The sequence below is a fragment of the Notothenia rossii genome, assembly GCF_949606895.1.
Source record: "Notothenia rossii genome assembly, chromosome: 7".
Lineage (NCBI taxonomy): Eukaryota > Metazoa > Chordata > Actinopteri > Perciformes > Nototheniidae > Notothenia > Notothenia rossii.
The window spans coordinates 19,697,593-19,719,151 of record NC_136905.1 but is presented as its reverse complement, the minus strand read 5'-3'; the positions used below and the strand labels follow the sequence as shown (position 1 = coordinate 19,719,151).

Genomic DNA, 21,559 nt, shown 5'->3' with positions numbered 1-21,559 from the left:
ATAATCCACTTTATTTTATAATTTGCATTTATTGTCATAACGTTTTTAATCTAATAGGCTATATTGTATGTTTGATCTGGTATGTTCTTCAATGTCTTATGATGAATAAAAGTAAAAGGCTTACAGGTATGAATGGCCTATTTACATATAGCCATGAAACAGGTTTCATATCCAAATTGATGATATCGCAACATCACAAGCACCCCGATACACTAGGTGGCGGCAAACACATTATGCGTCGGTTGGACAGTCATTATATGTAATAAAGAACATTCTCCACAACTCATCTAGAAGAGACTGAGAGAGACGAGAAGCCAAAACGATCTGAATCCAACCATTTTTCTTGATCTAGCACGATCATTTTTGCTTTTCAATTGTGTAAGTTTAGATAGTTATCATGTTGAGTTTTTCACGAAGATTACATTGTCATTGATGCACGTCCGTGAAGGCTGTCAAAAGCTAACGCTAACGCATGGGGCCTTGTTGGCTACAGAGCTAGAGCTAGCTCAGCTCGACGTTTTGCTGAGCTTTTGTTTGGACAGCAAGAGTTTTTGCAATGTTGGCTAATCCTATCTAACGATGTGATCAACGTGAAATTGCACACGACATTAGAATATGTTTATAATCTGCATTTAACGCACATTGTATTTGAAATGAAGTGCTGGTGTCATTAATGACGACGAGCTAACAATGTGTGCCTGGTGGAGGTTGTGTGTGCAAGTAAATGTTCTTCGGGTAATGTTTGCTAAGTGGGGTGGCACTTTTAATCGGTGAATGTGTAATTGAGTGCCCGTATGGTAGATTAAACTACGTTGTTGGCCAACTCGAGAGCGTTGATTTGCTAAATTGCCATTGCTCGTTTCTTCTGCGACGTGTGACGCGAGTTAGCAGTAAGCTAACCATAGCTTTGAGGGCTAACGCCAGCAACCGTGACTTTTCGTTGCCGTGTTTCATTGATTGACGTTGGTTTTGGGTCTGTTCATGCTGCATTTAAGACACACTTTTTGTTGCAATATGTTGTGTCTGGTGGCTATCTGTAGCCATTTTATGGCCTGGTGGTTAAGCTGATTTGCTATTTCACTTAAAATACTTTATTGTGGGCTATTGTTCAGATAGCCATATCACATTAATGCTTATTGTGTTGCAGTCAATGTTAAAGAACAGTGCTTTAGCTTTGCACAGGCTGCTTCCTGGTGGTGCATTTACGTACTGTTGTGTAGGTCTGACTATACAACTTGCCATTCTACTGGCACATGGTAATACTTTCATTAGTTGTGATGTTGTGACATTCAATAGAGATTACCAATGATAGTGAAACATTAAACTGATTTAAAGGTAGGGTAGTAGGTAAGAATGGAGAAACCAGCTAGAGTGCGCTAGAATTTGAAAGTACACAACTGGAAAAAATCTGCCACTTCCTTACAGAGCCCCTTCTCCAACACACACGAACGCACACATGACCAATGAGGGCACGAGATAAGTTTGTGCGGAAGGCTGACAGGCAGGTAGGCCATCCAGTTACTTTAGCCGGGCCGGCTCAGATAATTGGTCGTGCTTTTTACAGTGCTACGGCTTCCACAGATGAATTTTTTTTTTAATGTATTTATTGTCAAAGCATTTAATATAGGGATGCTCCGATCGATCGGCCGCCGATCGATATCGGCCGATACTCACTCTCTACCGATCGATCGGTGCTGTCTAAAAATGCTGATCGCATGACGTAAAATACATGACACTTTTCTCAGTGCGCGGCAAAACAAGCTCGCCAAAATGGCTTCACCAGTCTGGCAGTATTTTCAGGTGTCCGAAAAGGACAATAAAATAGCGGTATGCAACGTGTGTGAAGCAGAAATCCTGCAGCTCCACCCGCTGTGACAGACCGGTGAGCGGAGCAACACACACACACACTAACGGCCCCTACACACGGCGGCGTGCGTTGCCGATTCAACGCTTCTGCCCATTCATTTTGAATGGGGTGACGTCACGATTCGCCGAACTGCATTGTGGGAGCAAAGCGTAGCTTCTCTCGCGGTGCTCGTTGCAAAAGTAGAGCAATGTTCTACTTTTGCCGCCTCGACGGAGGACTCAGCCAATCAAATCATATGCCAGTACAAGCTCTAGCCAATCAAACCGTGTGTCTGGGGCGGGAGATTCATGTGATTGGTTGTTGGTCGAGTTTCAGCCCCCCCCGCCGGCAAGCGACAACGCACGCCGCCGTGTGTAGAAGCCGTAAGCGTTAGACCTTACACACTTAGTTATTTTATCTACCTCTGTAACAAGCTAAACTAGTTATAAATATGTGTATTCTTCACTGTCGGGTCACTCATTACTGGATCAGTGAGCTGCATGAGACGATACTGACAGGAAAGAGGAAAAGAGAGCGCTTCCGCTCATTTCTCCCGTGTTATTATCATGGATGGCTGTGGTCACTACCCGATCTGTGATCTGTCCCCCTGCCCGATCGGTACTGCGCATGTGCGAGATGGTCCGCCATATTGGAGAAACCCGGACGGCAACCCAAGGTGGACACTTGACACAGTGGCTTTTAGCAAAGCTCAAAAAGAAAACGAGAGAGAGATGAGTTATTGTTATTACAACGTGACTTCACTATTATTTAACAACTCTTTTTATTGGGTTCTTTTATTTGGGGTTAAGTACATTGTCAGAATAAGTGAGAAATTAATTTAACTTCTGTTAGACAGCCATATGCCATACATTTTTGCATACATTCACAGTAAATATTTATTCAGTATGATAGCTGTCTAACAGAAGTTAAATTCATTTCTCACTTATTCTGACAATGTACTTAACCCCAAATTTCATTGGCGCATGATGATAAAATGGCCCAACTTTTGAGAGAGCGAAACGTCACAGATTACCCGGCATGCCTGAGAAGTACCCGTATGGGCGCTCATAGCGCATGCGCAACTTTAACCAAAATGCTCGTTCACACATCAAGCACTTCAATTTGCGTACACGTAACAGCACCGCACGTTCATGGCAGCATGGTAATGATTTGTTATTATGATGGATTTGATATTAACGAGGCGGCAGTTAGCAGCTAGCGGCTAGCTAGTGATTATGCTAATGTAAAAATCAATGGTTATGTACTTATATTACGCTGTAACAGGATCTAGTGATATCCAAGCAACAGAGCTTAATTTAGCATGAAAGAATGATTGCAATGTATATATATAGTGCAATACTCTTCTTAGTGCAATAAGAAGCTACAGGGACGTTAATCTAATGTCGGTAATATTAACTTTATTTAATACAACATTTACGGTACAAGATTTAATCATACAGCCCATGTAGTATGATAATGAATTACAGCAAACATGTGCAATATATCAATTATTACAGCTCCGTGGGATGGCAGTAAGACGATATGGGTCCGTTCTTATTGTGCATCCATGGGTAAAGATAAACGCAACTCACATTGGTTTCTCAAACAGCATCTCTGTAAACTACGTGTATTCACTGAATTTCACTCTCTGCCTTTAACGGCTTGTTGTAGCTCCAATAGCTCCAGCCCCCACCCTCCCTGTGAGCACAGTGGGCTCTGATTGGCCGGGACACGTAACATGAACGTGCCGGGCGGCGCGGTCCCGTGGGTTAGATGCGCGTTCATAATGCAAAGGGAAATAACTCAGAATAACGGGGATCGGCCCCAAAAATTGGCGATCGGAGCATCCCTAATTTAATATATTCATTGCTATCGGGATGTTAAGAGCATTCCATGGAATATAACTAAAAGTGTTTCTGAAGTGAATTACCTACCCAAAGGTGGGGTAGGTAAGTTTGAGAAACCGGCTCGAGATACACTTTTTGTTATATTCCATGGAATGCTCTTAACATCCCGATAGCAATGAATATCTTAAGTGCTTTGACAAAAAATCCATAAAATGTCATCTGTGGAAGCCGTAGTACTGTAAAAAGCACGACCAATCATGCCGGCCCGGCTAAAGTAACTGGATGGCCTACCTGCCTGTCAGCCTTCCATCTGTGCACAAACTTATCTCGTGCCCTCATTGGTCATGTGCACGTTCGTGTGTGTTGGAGGAGGGGCTCTGTAAGGAAGTGGCAGATTTTCTCCGGTTGTGTATTTTCAAATTCTAGCGCAATCGAGCTGGTTTCTCCGAAATTACCTACCCCACCTTTAATGTATTAAAATAAGTATGACTTTTTGAATGGTCTATGTTAATAGGTTTGCTGTGGAAATTTGGGCTACATGATGGCACATAAAAGCTCCCAAATATCATGATAAGGACCTTGGACAAGAAGACCATTACACATCTTTGCGGATCAACTATTGTACTCGGTTTGCACCAGAATATACTGAGGAGGAACGGAAGTACCATCCTGATGTTATTGATCACTTTTTGGCAATCATTTGTAATACTTGGTGGTGAACTCATCAATTTCGGACCCATAATTGTGATTTGAAACGACTGGATACAACGTTGGGAAAGGTCTTAAAGGTGAAACGATGGCTGAGGTGAGCAAACATGACAGGGAAAAGGCAAGGAGAGGGCACACTGCTGCTATTGGATTACCCGAAGGCCAGTCTCTGGAAAAAATGGGCTATAGCAGTGGTGTAGATTGCCAAACAATGGAAGCGACAACAGGTTTTTTTTTTTTTCTGCCATGAAGGGGATATTTTTGGACCGCTGTCAGAAAAGTTGGAGAAAGGTGACAATGCAGTGGGGCAACATTTATGAGTGACAAGACATCCTGATTTAGTGCTCTCCTGCAAACATGCAGTTGACGGAGTTGTGCTTCCTTTGTAACTAGTATGTTTAAGCCGTGGATTTGCTGAATAGAGAAGAGAATGTCAAGACAAAACTACATTTAGTTGTTACATTTGTCAATCTTATCAATATAGAAAGTATGTTATATGGGTTTGGTTATCTCTTTCTGTATTTATTGGCTTTTGGTGCTGTTAAGTGACGTATTTGGATGTAATTTGGTTGGATTGTAGTCGGTTCTGATGAAGCAAATTGCCAAGGCTTTGTAGATATTATGCATCGACAGTAGTCATTTTGTCCTTGCTGTCTCAGTGGTTGAACTGGCTTTTTCAAAGTCTGCATTTCAAAAATAATTTATGACGGATCATCAATGCTGTTTCATTCTGAATTGCCAATGCAATGGAAAAGTACTTGTACCCCATCCTTGATGTTATTGATCACTTTGCTGGCTGAATAAGTGAAAATACTTGATTTTTAGTGCGTCAATATTGGGGAAAAGTCATAGATTTTACGTAATGGCTATGGTGATTCTCCTGATTACTGATGCATTCTGAGAGGTGATGCATTCTCAGTATATTAGCCTTTAGCATTCTGAGGGCAACAACCTTATTGGCTATGTTGTTTTAACAAGTGGAATATGTAGAAACCAGTAAGACTAGTTATCAGTTGAACAAAAATGTAACTGCTTTACTTGAATCTTGAATTTGAATTAGATAGATATTTTTGGTATCGGATTTTCCACTCAAGCGACTGTGGTGGACAATAATCATACTGGTGTCCCTCTTTCTATGGTGTCCTTTGTCTCATTGGTGTTTTTGTTCAGTAGTGTTATATTCGAAATGCCAGGAAATTGAGGCGGAGCTAGAGAAATTCTGTTGGCAATAATGCTGTTCTATACCCTTCTGTCTACAGGTGCTGTTGTTTGTACTTCAGCATGGCGGTCGTCATCCGTTTACAGGGACTAAGAGTCTCTGCTGGTTCCGAGGATATTCGCAAGTTCTTCACTGGCCTCAAAATTCCAGATGGAGGAGTGCATATCATTGGTGGGGAGCAAGAGGAAGCTTTCGTTATCTTTGCTTCGGATGAGGATGCAAGAAGAGCCATGATACGATCAGGAGGTTACATTAAGGGTTCACCTGTTGCATTGCTACTAAGTAGTAAATCAGAGATGCAGAACCTACTTGAAAGAAGTACAAGAGATGTAGAGCTAGATCAAAAGAGACGACTCGAGGAGAAAGCAAGACACACTCGAAGACCTTTGGATCCAGAGGGGGGCAGGAGATCAGCTAGCAGATCAGACTATAACCCTCCACCCCAGCACCAGAGGGCTTCCAACACTAATGATGGCTTGCATGTGTTTCTTAAAGGGATGCCCTTCTCTGTGACTGAAGGAGAAGTCCGTGATTTCTTCTGTGATCTACTTATTGATGAAATATTCTTAATGAAAAATGCAAATGGTTCAAAAAATGGGAAAGGTTTCGTAAAATTTGCAGCAAGAGAGGATGCGAACGAAGCTCTGAAGAGAGATAGGCAATACATTGGGTCAAGGTACGTCGAAGTTTCCTCAACAACAGAAGATGATTTGCGTCGGGCTACTGGTAAAGTGTCAATGGCTGTCAACAAGCATGACAACTTTGAAAGGGAGAGATCCCCTATTCGCCATCAAAGGAATCCACATTATGTGAGGTCAGAGTCCCCTTTGGCTCAGAGGCCAGTTGCTCCTTCCGATGAGGAGTACTGTGTTTTGATTGAAAATCTCTCCTATTCGGTGGAAAAAGAAGACATAAAAAAGCTTTTTCGCAATACAAAGCTTGAGGATGACCAGATCCTACACTTAATTGGCAGTGATGGAAAAAGAACAAGATCTGCATTTGTGCTGTTCAAGACTCTGCGTGACTATTGTGATGCCTTGACTAATGAAAAAAGGTCCCTTTGGGACCGATTTATTCATACCCGGCCAATCTCAAGAGAAAAAATGATCAGCCTTCTGCAGTGTCAGAGCATGGATGGTGAACCACCTGGAAACTCTGCAACGTTTCAGGACAGTCCTCCATCTTTCCCCAGCGATCCCTATGACTCAGAGAAAATGTGTCTTTTTGTGCGGAACCTACCATTTGATGTACGGAAAGTTGAGATCATGGACTTTTTCCTTGGGTTTAATATCACAGAGGACATGGCGTTTGTGCTGCGTGACCATACTGGTGCAGGAGTTGGGAAGGCTTTGGTTCTCTTTCGGTCCGAGGCAGAGGCTATGAATGCACTCTCTCTCAATGGACAAAGGTTTCTTGGGTCAGAAGTCATCCTGAAATGCATTTCACGCTCTCAGATGCGTCAGTTGGGTGTTGAGCCACCAATGTTGCAAGAGACAATGGTGGAAGAGCTACAGCCAAGAAACGAGCGATATTCAGGCAGGAGAAACGAGGAATCCTTTCGACCTGGTGATGCAGGCTACTCTGACTTAGAAATTCTTCCTGATGGTAACATACCAATGATTCATGCACAGGCTCCCATCTATGGAGGCAGTGATTATGAGCCCTATGCAGTAGGCCGTTCTGCTTCACAAGGCAGAGGTAATGGTGTACGTGGTAGCTTTGGTTCCTCTGTGCAGCATTTTGATGGCCCCACCTGTGTTAAGCTGCTTAACTTGCCATTTCAAATACGAAGTGAAGAAATCTATGACTTTTGCTATGGATATCGGATTATCCCTGGATCTGTTTCAATGCAGTACGACCAGAGTGGGAAATCTAAAGGCTCAGCGACTGCAGTGTTTGAGTCCCATAGGGAGGCGTTAACAGCAGTTGAGGAACTGAGTGGAAGACCAATAGGTCAAAGAAAAATACAGCTAGTACTAGCTTGAGTGACATTGCACTGCACCTATCATGCCCTAGTAGTGTTGGACATGTAGACACAACTGATTTAAGGATTTTTTTCCTTTTCTTTATGATCTTGTTTTTGACTTTAAATATTTTTCATGGTTTATATTGCTGGGAGTACAGTAAATCTGGCTATCCTTTTTTTGTTGTTGTGATAAGACTGAGAAATCCCATTGACTGACTGAGACGGGGGAACCAGTAGTGGTACAATGCTAACTAATATCCGGGTTTTAGGACTCGTCACTGCACCACTCTATTGTGATAAGGCAATGTAGTCTATTGACTACTTAAGGTTTTTGTATGCATTGTTCATCTGAAAGTGAAACACTCGATTTTTGTTTTTCCTTCGAATGTGTTTGTTAAATGTAACTTACAACACAGTGTTTGACAATGTTTGTACATTTAATTTAGCTATGTAGTTGTTGTGAAAAGTGTTATCATTAAAACGCATACCTTTTTGAAATGTCTGTTTTTCTTCACAGATCTTATATTTAAAGCTAAATGACTTATGCTTGCCAAATAGGCCTTATGGGTTTAAAGAGCCGTTTAATCTCTATTTTTAAATGAATACCTTACTGATAGCTTTAAAAATTAGGATAAATGGGAAAATATGTTATGTTGTCTTTGGTGGCACCTATAAGCAGTAATAGGTGTTTTTTTTGTATCTCACTTCCTAGTGATGCGTTACTCCAGTCATTTGGCACTCGCTCTCTCAAATGAGTTAAAGAGACAGCTGCTCTGCTCACCCACTCTGACAGATCAATGGGTGTTAGAAGACACATCACAACTGTACAACTGATGCATAATCTTTTTTAAATAAGTTGCTCATACTTAAATTGTGGGGGCTTTTATTTCTGCGTCATAGTCTATAACTTGTGATAACGCATCTAAAATATATGGGGACTTATAAGAGTTTTTTTTTTAACTGAAGGTTTTCAAAAATATAACTTAAAAGTTGTCTGTAAGATATACTAAAGCTTTTTTATAAATATCAATTGTTTCAAGACTTAACATGAGATAATAGGGTGAATAACAATGCAATTCAAATATGTTTTTTTTATCAAAATAAATCCTACAGAATTATTTATATTTATTACAATTTGCAATATTAAAGGTGGGGTAGGTACGTTTTGAGAAACCGGCTCGAGATACACTTTTTGTTATATTCCATGGAATGCTCTTAACATCCCGATAGCAATGAATATCTTAATTGCTTTGACAAAAAATCCATAAAATGTCATCTGTGGAAGCCGTAGTACTGTAAAAAGCATGACCAATCATTTTAGCCGGCCCGGCTAAAATAACTGGATGGCCTACCCATAGATATATATATATAATATTATATATATATATATATATATATATCTATGGGCCTACCTGCCTGTCAGCCTTCCATCTCGTGCACAAACTTATCTCGTGCCCTCATTCATAGATATAAACACCAGTGTAGCTCATCAGTGGCCATCTTGCCACAGTCAACAACTACTGCTTATGCTGTTGTAACGTGATCTGCACACAAATACTCTTAACTCGCTGAAATCTTGACTGATTTACAAACGGTTTGGTTTATTATAAACGTTATTAACATGGCTATGATACAGGAGAAAACAAGTCATGTTGAAAAAAAAAAGTTCACTATTATAATTATACGTATGCAGTATCATAACTAAATCTTTTATGTTTATATTATAACAAACCAAACCGTTTCAAAATTGAGCAATCTAGGGTTATTTCAATAGTGCCCCATAGACATAATGTTATGAATGAGCGAGCTGCCTGTGGCAAGATGGCCGCCATGGGGCAACGTCGGTCTCCATTGGCCAGCAGCGCGGGTGAGTCATCTAGTGTTTATATCATGGTTTATATCAGGGGTTGCGTTCCGATAATCCAAAAATCAGCTCCTAAATTCTAACCCTATCTCCTATTCCTTGACCTCTGAGTGAAACGTCACGGGGTTAAGGGATAGTGGATAGGAGAATTCAAAAGGACTTAGGAGAAGAGACCGCGGTACTTTAGAGAATCCGAATGCACTTTCACTATCCGACGTGTTTATGATGCGCCAGCGGACGTCATGAATGTGCGTCTGCTGCTGTGGGGAAACTATGGAAACTACAGTTTTCTATAGCGGACTACAACATGGATGTATAATAAGAAGGGGGGAATGCTGTAAACTCATCTAGAGACTCTGCACCGTGCTCTGATGCTGTTGTTTTATGCTTTATGAACGTGGACAACAGAGAACATTCTTCATGACCAAAGTTGGAATTGAAATAAAAAAGGAAAGTGAAACTTATGCTCGTCACCCTCTCCCTCCGGTCCACATCAATACAAATGATCCCAATACGTATGATTGTATGAAAATATCTTAAAATCAATACAAATGTATTTATTATAAACGTTAGTCCTTAAAATCTATCACTGTGTATATCACCATTCAAACATCTTTTAAAAGTTGAACAAACTCCACACAGCTCAGTAAAGACTGAAATGTTGACTTTATTTGATCATTTCAGTAAAAACTACCGTTCATATTTCTCTTTTTGATTATAATACTGATGAACGTTCAGAACAAAGCACTTTGGCAACTTACCACATACGTTTTAAAATGCTTAATAAGCACCGTAACGTTCACGATATAATTTCTCGGTCATAATCGGTTGTTTCCGTGAACGGCCGACTGTTGAGTGACGGCAAATGCTGCGGCTGCAATGCATTGTGGGGCAGCATTTGCTCCTCTCCTTTCCTCAAGGGAGGTCCAGTGGTTCCTAAGCTAAAGGAGGTTATAAAGGAAGTTTGAAACCTCCTTTCCTTTCATTTGGAGAATTGGAACGGCACTTAACATGGCTGCCACGGACGTACTTCCGGGTCATTTCACTTGGTTAGGAAGGTTCCTAAGCTAAATGGACTATTGGAACGCAACCAGGGTTTCTAGGTTTATATATATATAACCGCAGTGACGCGTCATAAAACCCGGAATTAAACTTCTTCCGGTTCCTTCGTCAAAAACCAATGCAATTTCTCCATAGGATTTTGGAAAATAGCTCGAAATAAGGTCTGTGGTTAACACACATTTAAGAGAGGGATCACGTTTTGTTCAGCGGGATAATCTCCACATGTCAACCCTACTTTTATAATTTTTGAATCATAAATCTAGTCGCCAGAAGCAAAATGCTAACGTTATGTTATATATACGAACTACAAGCCAGTACAGCAGCGGGTCGCACGACTTCAACGTCACGCCAACTTAAGATCGTTTCAACTGACTTGCACTGAAACTGCACTTTGAACACTTTAAATATATTAACATTTTAAACTGTATACCCCGGTTATCTAGGCCCTTTTTGTTTTGTTTAATGTATACATGTCACACTGTGGGAAACGATATTTCTGGATGTATAACACATGTAGAATTTTTGACAATAAAGCTGACTTTGACTTTTGCGCGCTTGCATATTTTAACAAAGCTTTTCATTTTAGCCACACTGAATTTAACTAGAAGTCATGGCTGTGTCACACCAGTCTGATATTGTTTTACAAAGATGACAAGAAGAGTGTAGATAGGAGAGAACCACGACAAGTCAGGACACGTAAAACAGTGCAGCCTAGATGAAGGTGTGCTTACGGTGTTGTCAGGGCTAGCACGAGGGACAAGGTTTATAGTGTCGGTGAGTAGTGATAGCAAGAGTACTGTCAACCTAGTTAATTTATTCACATTAATTCCCATCAACAAATCCATTTTATGTGTCACATGAAATCTTTATTAGGCAAGGCAAGTTTATTTATATAGCACTTTTCAACACAAGGCAATTCAAAGTGCTTTACAAAAAATGAAAGACATTAAGAAAAGAAAATAAACATTAAAAGAAAAAATACATGGATAAAAGTTACAGTGCAGTCTAAGATATGAATAGTTCAATCAAAAGCAGCGACAAAAAGAAAAGTTTAAAGCCTGGATTTAAAAGGAGTAAGAGTTGCAGCGGACCTGCAGGTTTCTGGGAGTTTGTTCCAGATATTTGGAGCATAATAACTGAACGCTGCTTTTCCATGTTTAGTTCTGACTCTGGGGACAGAAAGCTGACCAGTCCCTGAAGACCTGAGAGATCTGGATGGTTCATAATTTAGCAGGAGGTCAGAAATGTATTTTGGGCCTAAACCATTCAGTGCTTTATAAACCAGCAGCAGTATTTTTGAAATCTATTCTTTGACACACAGGAAGCCAGTATAAAGACTTCAGAACAGGAGTGATGTGATCCACTTTCTTAGTGTTAGTGAGGACTCGAGCAGCGGCGTTCTGAATCAGCTGAAGCTTTCTAATAGATTTTTTTGTGAGACCTGTGAAGACACCATTGCAGTAGTCCAGTCTACTGAAGATAAAAGCATGGAGAAGTTTTTCCAAATCCTGCTGTGACATTCGTCTTTTAATCCTAGATATGTTCTTTAGGTGATAGTAAGCTGATTTAGTAACTGTTTTAATGTGACTGTTGAAACTCAGGTCAGAGTCCATGACTACACCTAGATTTCTGGCTTTATCTGTTGTTTTGAACATTGCAGACTGAAGCTCAGCGCTAACTTTTAAACGTCCTGCCTTGGCTCCAAAAACCATTACCTCAGTTTTATCTTTGTTTATTTGGAGAAAGTTCTGACACATCCAGTCATTGATTTGTTCAATGCACTTACTCAGTGTTTGAATTGGAGCATAGTCTCCTGGTTAAATGGTTACGTAAATTTGTGTGTCATCCGCATAGCTATGGTAACTTATTTTGTTGTTCTTAATTATCTGAGCCAGTGGTAGCATGTAGACGTTAAAGAAAAGAGGCCCCAAGATTACAAATATTACACACCAGAAAACACAGAAATATCCATGAAATAAACATACAGTAGGCTATAAACAATTAAAGGGATAATTGGAAAGGCATTACAAATGTAAATATATTTTAAATAATAAAACAATCGCACCACCACAGGTATCTACAGGAGAAGAGGGAATTCTCTCCACAAAATGTGAATGCCCATGTGGAGAATGGAAATGCAGTCATGCGGCTGCATGAGCCATCTTTGCCATCCACAATTTCAGCTGCACTGACACCCCCTGTCAGTGGAAGAAGCCAAAGGCAGCTAAACGTATGCATTCAGTGGAGGATGTTGCAATGTTGTGGTTGTTAGAGTGTTAGGTTTCCTGTCAGCTCTTCTGTTGGGAAGATATAAAATATTAGTATCATGGAAGTCACCCTGTCACATATAAGAGCATTAAGACATATAATACAGAGGCTAAAACAAAACATTTAAAGATATAACCTTGCACTTTGATAAGTCTTGTGAACATTTTCACTATTTTGACATTTTTATAGATCAAAATTGAACTAAATAAATAAATGGTAGATTAATCCATATTGAAAATAGGTGTCAGCTGCTACACTAATTAATAGTTATATTTCTTAATTAATTAAGATAAGATATTACTGTATTGATCCCAATTTGGGAAATGTTTGTCTTGCAGCAGCATAACAAGAAAAACAAAATATAAGTTATTACATATACAAAAGTATGTGAGGGATGGGATATTAAATTGAATATAAATGTACAGTGTTTTTACGTTCAAGAGAAGCTATGGAGCAGAGAGTTCTCTGCCAGCCAGAGGTGATTTGTTATAAGTTCAATATGTCAAACTGATTTCCCTGACTACAATATTTAGTTACATGGTGAAACGTTATGCTGCTTGTACTGATTAGACTTATCATATAAGCCACACAGGTTCTAATAGGATTTATTCATTATCTTTACTTATGTTGCGGTCTTTTCAGCAGCGCCATCTCTAAAACGGCGATACAGTCACTACCCATTATTTACATTTCACCGTGACATGGACAAAAATGTAACGTCAGCTTACCTCATGGCACGAATCCAGACTCTCCTTTGGAAAACATTGTTCGGGAAACGATAGAACAAGCATGTTTCATGCGAAGACCTGTGGCCGCAACCCGGAGCAAAGCAACAAACCATTGCTTAGCTAACTAGTAGCGCTAGCTTTAGCTAACGTTGTTGCCGTTTAACTGGTTACACCGGGGAACTCGTGACGTTCTATAACGGTAGGAATGGGGCGTGTACTTTGAGAAGCCATTGTCGAATAATCAGGAAATACACATTTCGATCGCTTCTTCTGTTGTTTACATTTATTTGTTGGTATATTTGGCTCCATAGGAACACTTTGATGCACATTCAGTACCAGTGTGTGAGGTTGTGGTTGCGATGCCGATATCCAGACGCGTACAGCGAGGACTACAAAATGACAATGAGGTGACTGGGGATGTCTGTTCAAAACATTGCAAACGTGAATAAATCATTTCAAATATGTATTTGTCTCCGACTTTCATTTGTACATCGTTGTTAATGTGATGTTTAGTAGCTTTGATAGCTGTCCATACCTCCAGACAGCCTAAAAGTAAGACACAAGTTGTTTACTCACAGCCCGAATGCAGCATCGAGATCCGTGGCCAGCTGTGATCCTCTCCGATTAACTTGTGACAGGACTTCTGTAGCTATTCTCCAGCAAGCAAGGTTTTTATTAAATGGGACACAAACTACCACAAACTACTTTACTGACTACACAGTTTTGTTTTTATAAGCCTCAACCAACTGGTTCTGCTGGCATGGTATGGTAAAAGTGCATTTTCAACAATCATCATCTAAGTCTAAGCGTCTTTTGGTCTAGAAAAGCGCTATATAAATCCCATTTATTATTATTATTATTACAGTATTTGTATTCATCAAACTCAAATAAAACAAACTCAAATAAATGTTTTTCTTTTATGGAAAATGAGCAATATACCAGATATATCCATACACGATAATAAAGGATAATTGTCAACAATTTTCTTTTTTTCATGCCATCAGCATATCATGGATCATAAAATCCATCAGTTGTTTAACAATTCCTGAATCACACACACACGCGCACACACACACACACACACACACACACACACACACACACACACACACACACACACACACACACACACACACACACACACACACACACACCGCCATGAAAACCAGAGACAAAAAATGCTCTGAGTTTCATAAAAGTCAGTCAATGATTTCCAAAAGCACGAGCAGTGAACTCCTGGCCCACGTGACTGAACTAAACATTGAAAGAAACAGACTAAGAAATGACGTAAGCTCCATGATCAAAACTGCCAAAAAGAATTTCATCAATGTCAAAACTGAGGAAAACAAAAATAAACCCCGTGAACTTTGGAAATTACTCAATAACCAGCTTGGCTGCAGTAAAAAACTCAAAACGAGATTTTCGAACTTAAACATAAAGACAGATAACAGGCTCATCACAGACAAACTGGACGTGGCCGAGTACTTGAACATTTTTTTCACAAACATAGCCACAACTCTTGTAAATAAATTACCCTCCCACTCAGGGCTTTTTGGAGTAGATCACATCATGACCTACTACAAAAACCTGGGGGTACGCAAAGATGATTTCAGTCTAGCAAGGGTAACATCAGCAGAGGTACTCATTAAACTGAGCGCCCTCCAACCTAACAAGGCCACTGGCCACGACAATATCCCCTCCAAATTCCTCAGAGACACAGCAACCGCCATCTCACCAGTCATAGCTCACATAATTAACCTCTCCATAAAACAGGGAAAAGTACCCAAAGACTTCAAAATTGCAAGAGTAACCCCCCTGCACAAAAAGGGCAGCAAATTGGACCCAGGCAACTACCGCCCTGTTTCTATACTTACCCCCATCTCGAAAGTCATGGAAAAAATAGTATATGAACAGGTCGAAAAGTACCTCGCGGACAAGAAACTAATCTATGAATTTCAATCTGGCTTTAGAACATCCCACTCCACTGACACATGCCTTCTTTATTTAAACGACCACATCAAACAAGAGGTGGACGAGGGCAAATACTGCGGCATGGTGATGCTGGACCTGCAAAAGGCTTTCGACACTGTCAATCACCCCATTCTGATTGACAAGCTAAAAGCAATTGGTTTTGATAAACTATCGGTGAGCTGGATGCAATCCTACCTGGAGGGGAGAGAACAGATGGTGGAGGTAAACGGTACTCTGTCCCCCCCCCCCCTCCCAGTGAGCTGTGGTGTTCCACAAGGAAGCATATTAGGTCCGTTACTGTTCCTAATTTATGCAAATTACATGTCATCAGCATGTGACTGCAACTTGTTCCTGTTCGCGGACGACTCAGCCCTGCTGGTCTCTGACAGGAGCAGATTGCAGGTTGAAAAAACCCTCAGCTCCGAGCTCGGCAGAATCTGCACCTGGCTCGCCGATAATAAATTATCATTACACCTGGGTAAAACAGAGTCCATTCTCTTCGGTTCGAAACATAATCTCAGCAAAGCCGAAGACTTCTCAGTTGCAGTGGGTGACATTATTGTCACAAGTAAGAAGGAAATTACATACCTAGGATCTATTCTTGAGGCAAACCTCTCCTGTGACAAAATGGCATCCAATGTAATAAAAAAAGTCAATCAAAGAACTAGATTCCTATACCGGATCTCCTCTCTGGTAAACAAAAACACCCTGAAAACTCTGGCAGGAGCACTCATTCAAGGGTACTATGACTATGCTTGCACGTCATGGTACCATAGCACCTCCAAGGCGCTAAAAATAAAACTTCAAACATCACAAAATAAACTGGTCAGACTACTGCTTGACCTTTCATCTAGAACCCACCTCACCTCTGCCCACTTTGACAACCTAGGATGGCTTAGAGGAGACGACAGAGTACAGCTACTTGCAATGGGCCTGGTCTACAAGATACACTACACCTCTATGGTACCCATGTACATGTCAAAATTCTTCCCAAAGGTCAAGGAATACCATGATCATAACACCAGAGGGAGCTCCACAAATCATGTAAAACCCAGATTTGGCACAAAAAAGGGGGAGTACACGTTTCGCAATTATGCCACATCAAGGTGGAACGCTCTTCCCACTACTGTAAAGGAAAGTAAAACTATACTTACCTTCAAAACCTCTCTTAAAGAGCACCTTCGGGGGAGTGCATTGCAAAACTGGCTCCGGTAATGGTACAAATCTCAACCTGTCGTACAATGGACAGCTTCCCCCCCCATCTATGTATATACTCGCATTTTAGACTCTGTTACTAACTGTATATCTGTAGACTTGGTATGTCTTACATGTCCGGTTAGGATGTATTAGAACGAAATCTAAAATGAAAATTGTAAATAAGCCATCTGTATGTAAAAAACCACCTGTATGTAAATTGTAAATAAGCCATCTGTATGTCAAATATGTCTTATATGTCTTAAATGATATGATGAATTGGAAATGGGGGACCCTGATGTAAACAACACGAAAGTCTTTCTCTGGTCTGCATCCCCTTAACAATTGTATGTTTTGAGCTGTACTGTACTGTACCCAATATACAAGCTGTTAATAAACTTTTCAATCAATCAATCAATCAATCAATCAATCAGGGATGGAGGTATTTAATAAAAACCTTGCTCACTGGAGAATAGCTACAGAAGTCCTGTCACAAGTTAATCGGAGAGGATCACAGCTGGCCACGGATCTCGATGCTGCATTCGGACTGTGAGTAAACAACTTGTGTCTTACTTTTAGGCTGTCTGGAGGTATGGACAGCTATCAAAGCTACTAAACATCACACTAACAACGATGTACAAAGTCGGAGACAAATACATATTTGAAATGATTTATTCACGTTTGCAATGTTTTGAACAGACATCCCAGTCACCTCATTGTCAATTTGTAGTCCTCGCTGTACGCGTCCGGATATCGGCATCGCAACCACAACCTCACACACTGGTACTGAATGTTCATCAAAGTGTTCCTATGGAGCCAAATATACCAAAAGATAAATGTAAAGAACAGAAGAAGCGATCGAAATGTGTATTTCCTGATTATTCGACAATGGCTCCTCAAAGTACACGCCCCATTCCTACCGTTATAGAACGTCACGTGTTCCCCGGTGTAACCAGTTAAATGGCAACAACGTTAGCTAACGAAACGAACTGCCGAGTAAAATTGGAAAACACTGGTAATTAATTATTCTATAATTTGTAAACCTACGGTGTTAAAAACGAAAATTTCAAAAATACAGATCCTAATGGTCAGACATAGATATACAGATACTAAAGATATGCATGTACTTGCTTTCAAGCAGAACACAGGGGAAAACAAATTTAGCGAGAGTGTTTACGTGTTAGGCGTAATGACGTACAACGGCCTCGACAATTTCTGTAGTCCTATTCAGCCACTCGGTAACAACCATCGTTTTTCAGACACGTAAACTCTTCAAAAATCACCAGTGGGGTCACTGCTGATGAATTTAATGTCGTAGAACAAAACGTGATTTATCTCTTAAATTTGTGTCAACCACAGACCTTATTTCGAGCTATTTTCCAAAATCCTATGGAAAAAATGCATTGGTTTTGGACGAAGGAACCGGAAGTGCTAAAATGCACTTCCGGCGAAGGAACCGGAAGTGCTAAACATGCACTTCCGGTTCCTTCCTCAAAAAGCAATGCATTTTTTTTATTAAGGCAAAAAGCAAAATCTATGCCCTCATTGGTCATGTGCGCGTTCGTGTGTGTTGGAGGAGGGGCTCTGTAAGGAAGTGGCAGATTTTTTCTTCCGGTTGTGTACTTTCTAATCCTAGCGCACTCGAGCTGGTTTCTCCAAAATGACCTACCCCACCTTTAATTAAAGGACGCGATCAACAAATATGCAATGTATTTCCCCCTGTTGTCTGATGATATTGACATGGTTTTGAAACAAAACATATTTTAATTTGAAAATTCCTTACCGGAAGTCATGGTTTTCTCTTGACCACCATGCCACCTGCGATGTAAGAAGGAATACATCCACGCAGAGGGAACTTTTTTGAACTGCAGGTGAATAATTTAGCTCGAAATGTATTCTCTTTAAAGTAAAAATGACTATGTCAAGAACTCTTGTCTTTTCCGTACGATTGTTCGGCCAATGATGCTATCTAGAGTAAGGGTTTTGAAGAGTTTAAATGTATGTCTTGTTTAGATGTTGCATTTGTCATCACTTAATTAACTTATTTTAACTCTTATTTACTTAGGTTGATGTAAAAATGCGAGGTCTTGTAGAATCGGACACAGGCCCGTCCGGTAAATAAGTAGATATTAGTAAATGTTAAACAAAACCGCTAATGGTAGCCGCTTGTCCTTCTCATGCAGAGTCGTGTCTGCCATGAAACAGTAATGGGTAACGTTGTCCCACCTGTTTTTTTAGCTGCTTCTCTCAAACAAAATTAACCTAGAAAGAGTTTTACGAAGACTGTAGCTCGAGTTTTTGTTCAAAGATACTTATTTACATCAAGTTAGTTTACAGTTAACACAATAATGTAAAGCCAATTAAAGTTGTTTCTGTTGAATTGCTCTCGTAAAAGTTAGCTGTTATGCTACTCTCAATCTGCGAGATCCCTGGTCAAAGCCAAATGATGGTTTCATAGTATTTCTTTCTTGTCTATATAACTTCATATGAATAAGCTTCATGATATTGTCAAAATGTGCAGGACACTTTTGATCTGGAAAATGTATATAGCTAAACTACACAAATAACAACCTGTGGGTCCCCTTTACATTTCTCAGTCTTTTTTTTTTAGTAAAAGGGAGGAAATTATTCCAATCCTTACACGCAGCCAGTAGTTGTTACAGGACCCATTATCCCACTTCACAAAGTACTCATTTGTATTCTCTTGAACAAAAATAGCTGGTAAAATATGAAGGTGGCTTGTAGATTTGCTTTTTTTCACCAGAGAAAAACACAATGGTAACATTGAATGGCTGGAAAAGGTGAAATATCATTAGCTATTTAGCAAGAGGACAAAAATGAAAATGTGCCTCTGGTAAAATCTCAGTGACAACAGGATGGAGGTTTCCAGGAGAAGAATCCTCCAGAAGCATCTGGAGCCAGCCAGACCACTGCGCCGCTGCGTCCCTGCTGACACCGGTAAGTAGTTTGCATCAGTAGGTCAAACTTATAGGAATATATCAAATGTTTGGAATGTAAGATTATTCATAATAATGGCATGCTCATTTGAGAATTGTATAATTTCAGAGCCCAACATAAATGCTGCTATGTGTGCACAGGCACTGAGGGCTGAGGAGGAGCATGAGGTAAGAAACCCCAAGGAACAAAATATCTGAGGGTAGCAAATTACAATTATGGATCATTCCGTTTACTTTTTTCCCATGAATCATCTAAAAATTGTTTTTAAAAAAGCAGCAAATTATCACATTTGAGACTTTGAAGCCACACAGTAGCTGTGTTTTTGCTTTAAAATGACTTCCACAATCATGGATAATCGAATTCTTTCCAATTTCTTTCTTTCAATCGATAAGAATTTCAGCACTTCAATATTAGCATTTTCTCCTCATTAAAATCAATTCAATAAATGAAAAGTCTGTTTAGAAGTGGATTACGACAGCATAGACTGTTTTTAAAACAATTTTAATGTTCTTCTAATGTTGTGCTTGATAGATTTCTATTGGAATTGAGCAGTTCTGCAAGATTGTTAACCTCCACAAAAAGAAAGAAGGTAAGAACACCATGGTCTTGAGGCATGTTTTCATGACTATTGAAAAGCAGGTTAATATACACAGTAGCAATGTTTAATATACATGTGTGTTCATTTGGAAGCTGGAGGCTAACCAGGAGAGGGAGGTAATTTACAGTAGTGGTTTGGCAAAATGCTAAACAAATGACAACCTGCTTTTGTCTGTCTTTTTATTTGCCTGATTTGATCTCATTTGATCTTCTTTTGTTTAGTAGCTAGAATATCTTACAGCAGAGATGTTCTACTTGGCCTTTCAAGTTGTCCTGAAGCCAAGAAGAAGCCGCCATTCTTGCCAGAGCACCCCATAGTCCTAATGGAAGCCGTAAGTTGGGTGTCCATATTCAATTCATGGCGGTACCCTCTTTAGATATGAAATGTGCTGTTTGGATTGAATAATGTTTGTATATCTTAACAGAGACATGCTGGGCCCCTAACGCCTCATGAAATGAGGTTGAATGGAGGAGAAGAAGACATGTAAGTCGGAAGTATATTGTTTTGAAACTCCAGCAAATGAGACAAGTTTATTGCAAATAATTTTTCAATATTCTTTTTTGTTTCTAGGGTGGCAGAAAGGCTTCACTCACCTTAACACATTTGCACAGGGGTTGAAAACCTAAAAACTGTTATTTTTCATTTTTCTTATTGTTCTGGGTGAATTTAATTTAACATTTCTTGTCTATTGCATGTTTGTTCTTTTTGAAGTGAAATTGTACCAAGATATATGACTAAAAGCCACTTTATTTGCCTAAGTATAAGTACTTCATTGTATTTACCTTTCTGATGTGTGAGATTTTGACTAGTGAAGTATTTATATTTTGTAAAAATGTTTTAAAAATATATTTATGGCTACTAGACCGCTGAATAAAATATTTTTTTGCAAAACCGTTTTGTGTGATGGTATTTTTGTTGTTGCATGTAATTAAATGTAAAGCTGGACTATATATTACATTACATTGCATTTTATATATTATATATCTATATATAATATGATATTCTTTTCATATGTACAGTATTACGGGCAGTTGCACTGTCTAATGAAATTCTTACGCTCAGCTCTCCACACTTAAATATTTAGAAACTATACATACAAAGAAAACATAAAAATCACCATTAGACATTTTTTAAAAAATATAATCATACATTAAACAAAAACTCCTATCTCCTAAAGTGATAAAATTAAAAATATATATGAATCTTTCAAATAACTGTCGTGTATAATATTTTGTTCTACAAACAAACACCACACAATTGTCGAGTAAACTCTTCAGTTTTATGTATTTTTACGGGCCTTTTAGAGGATTATTGTTGGATTTCTGGTCCT

General features: G+C 39.6%; 3 protein-coding genes and 1 long non-coding RNA gene across 8 annotated transcripts in view; 3 read left to right on the top strand and 1 right to left on the bottom strand.

Moving 5' to 3' along the window:
- setd2 (SET domain containing 2, histone lysine methyltransferase) overlaps positions 1-14,118 on the bottom strand; it is a 44,149-nt gene extending 30,031 nt beyond the window's left edge. The window contains exon 1 of the mRNA XM_079692130.1: positions 14,085-14,118. The gene's annotated coding sequence lies outside the window, so the exon portion shown is untranslated. The remainder of the gene's footprint in view (positions 1-14,084) is intronic.
- Positions 231-8,084, top strand: rbm12bb (RNA binding motif protein 12Bb). The gene is made up of 2 exons (XM_079692131.1): positions 231-378; positions 5,661-8,084. Exon 2 carries the CDS (start codon positions 5,683-5,685, stop codon positions 7,603-7,605), a length of 1,923 nt encoding a protein of 640 aa, XP_079548257.1. The 5' UTR covers positions 231-378; positions 5,661-5,682; the 3' UTR covers positions 7,606-8,084.
- Positions 12,819-13,972, top strand: LOC307046026. Its single transcript, XR_013810048.1, has 2 exons — positions 12,819-13,707; positions 13,820-13,972. It is a non-coding gene; the product is annotated as an uncharacterized lncRNA (long non-coding RNA).
- Positions 14,119-17,148: 3,030 nt separating the features above from the next.
- gra (granulito) lies at positions 17,149-21,123 on the top strand. 5 transcript variants are annotated; one of them, XM_079641315.1, is made up of 7 exons: positions 17,149-17,222; positions 19,540-19,631; positions 19,740-19,798; positions 20,163-20,220; positions 20,454-20,560; positions 20,654-20,712; positions 20,800-21,123. In XM_079641315.1, the coding sequence occupies exons 2-7, from the start codon at positions 19,550-19,552 to the stop codon at positions 20,825-20,827; spliced, it is 393 nt and encodes a 130-aa protein (XP_079497441.1). In that variant the 5' UTR covers positions 17,149-17,222; positions 19,540-19,549; the 3' UTR covers positions 20,828-21,123. The 5 variants fall into 5 exon arrangements, with proteins under 5 accessions (XP_079497441.1, XP_079497437.1, XP_079497439.1 ...); XM_079641311.1 differs by having other exon boundaries at positions 20,451-20,560; XM_079641313.1 differs by having other exon boundaries at positions 17,161-17,222; positions 19,549-19,631; positions 20,451-20,560.
- The last annotated feature ends 436 nt before the right edge of the window (positions 21,124-21,559 follow it).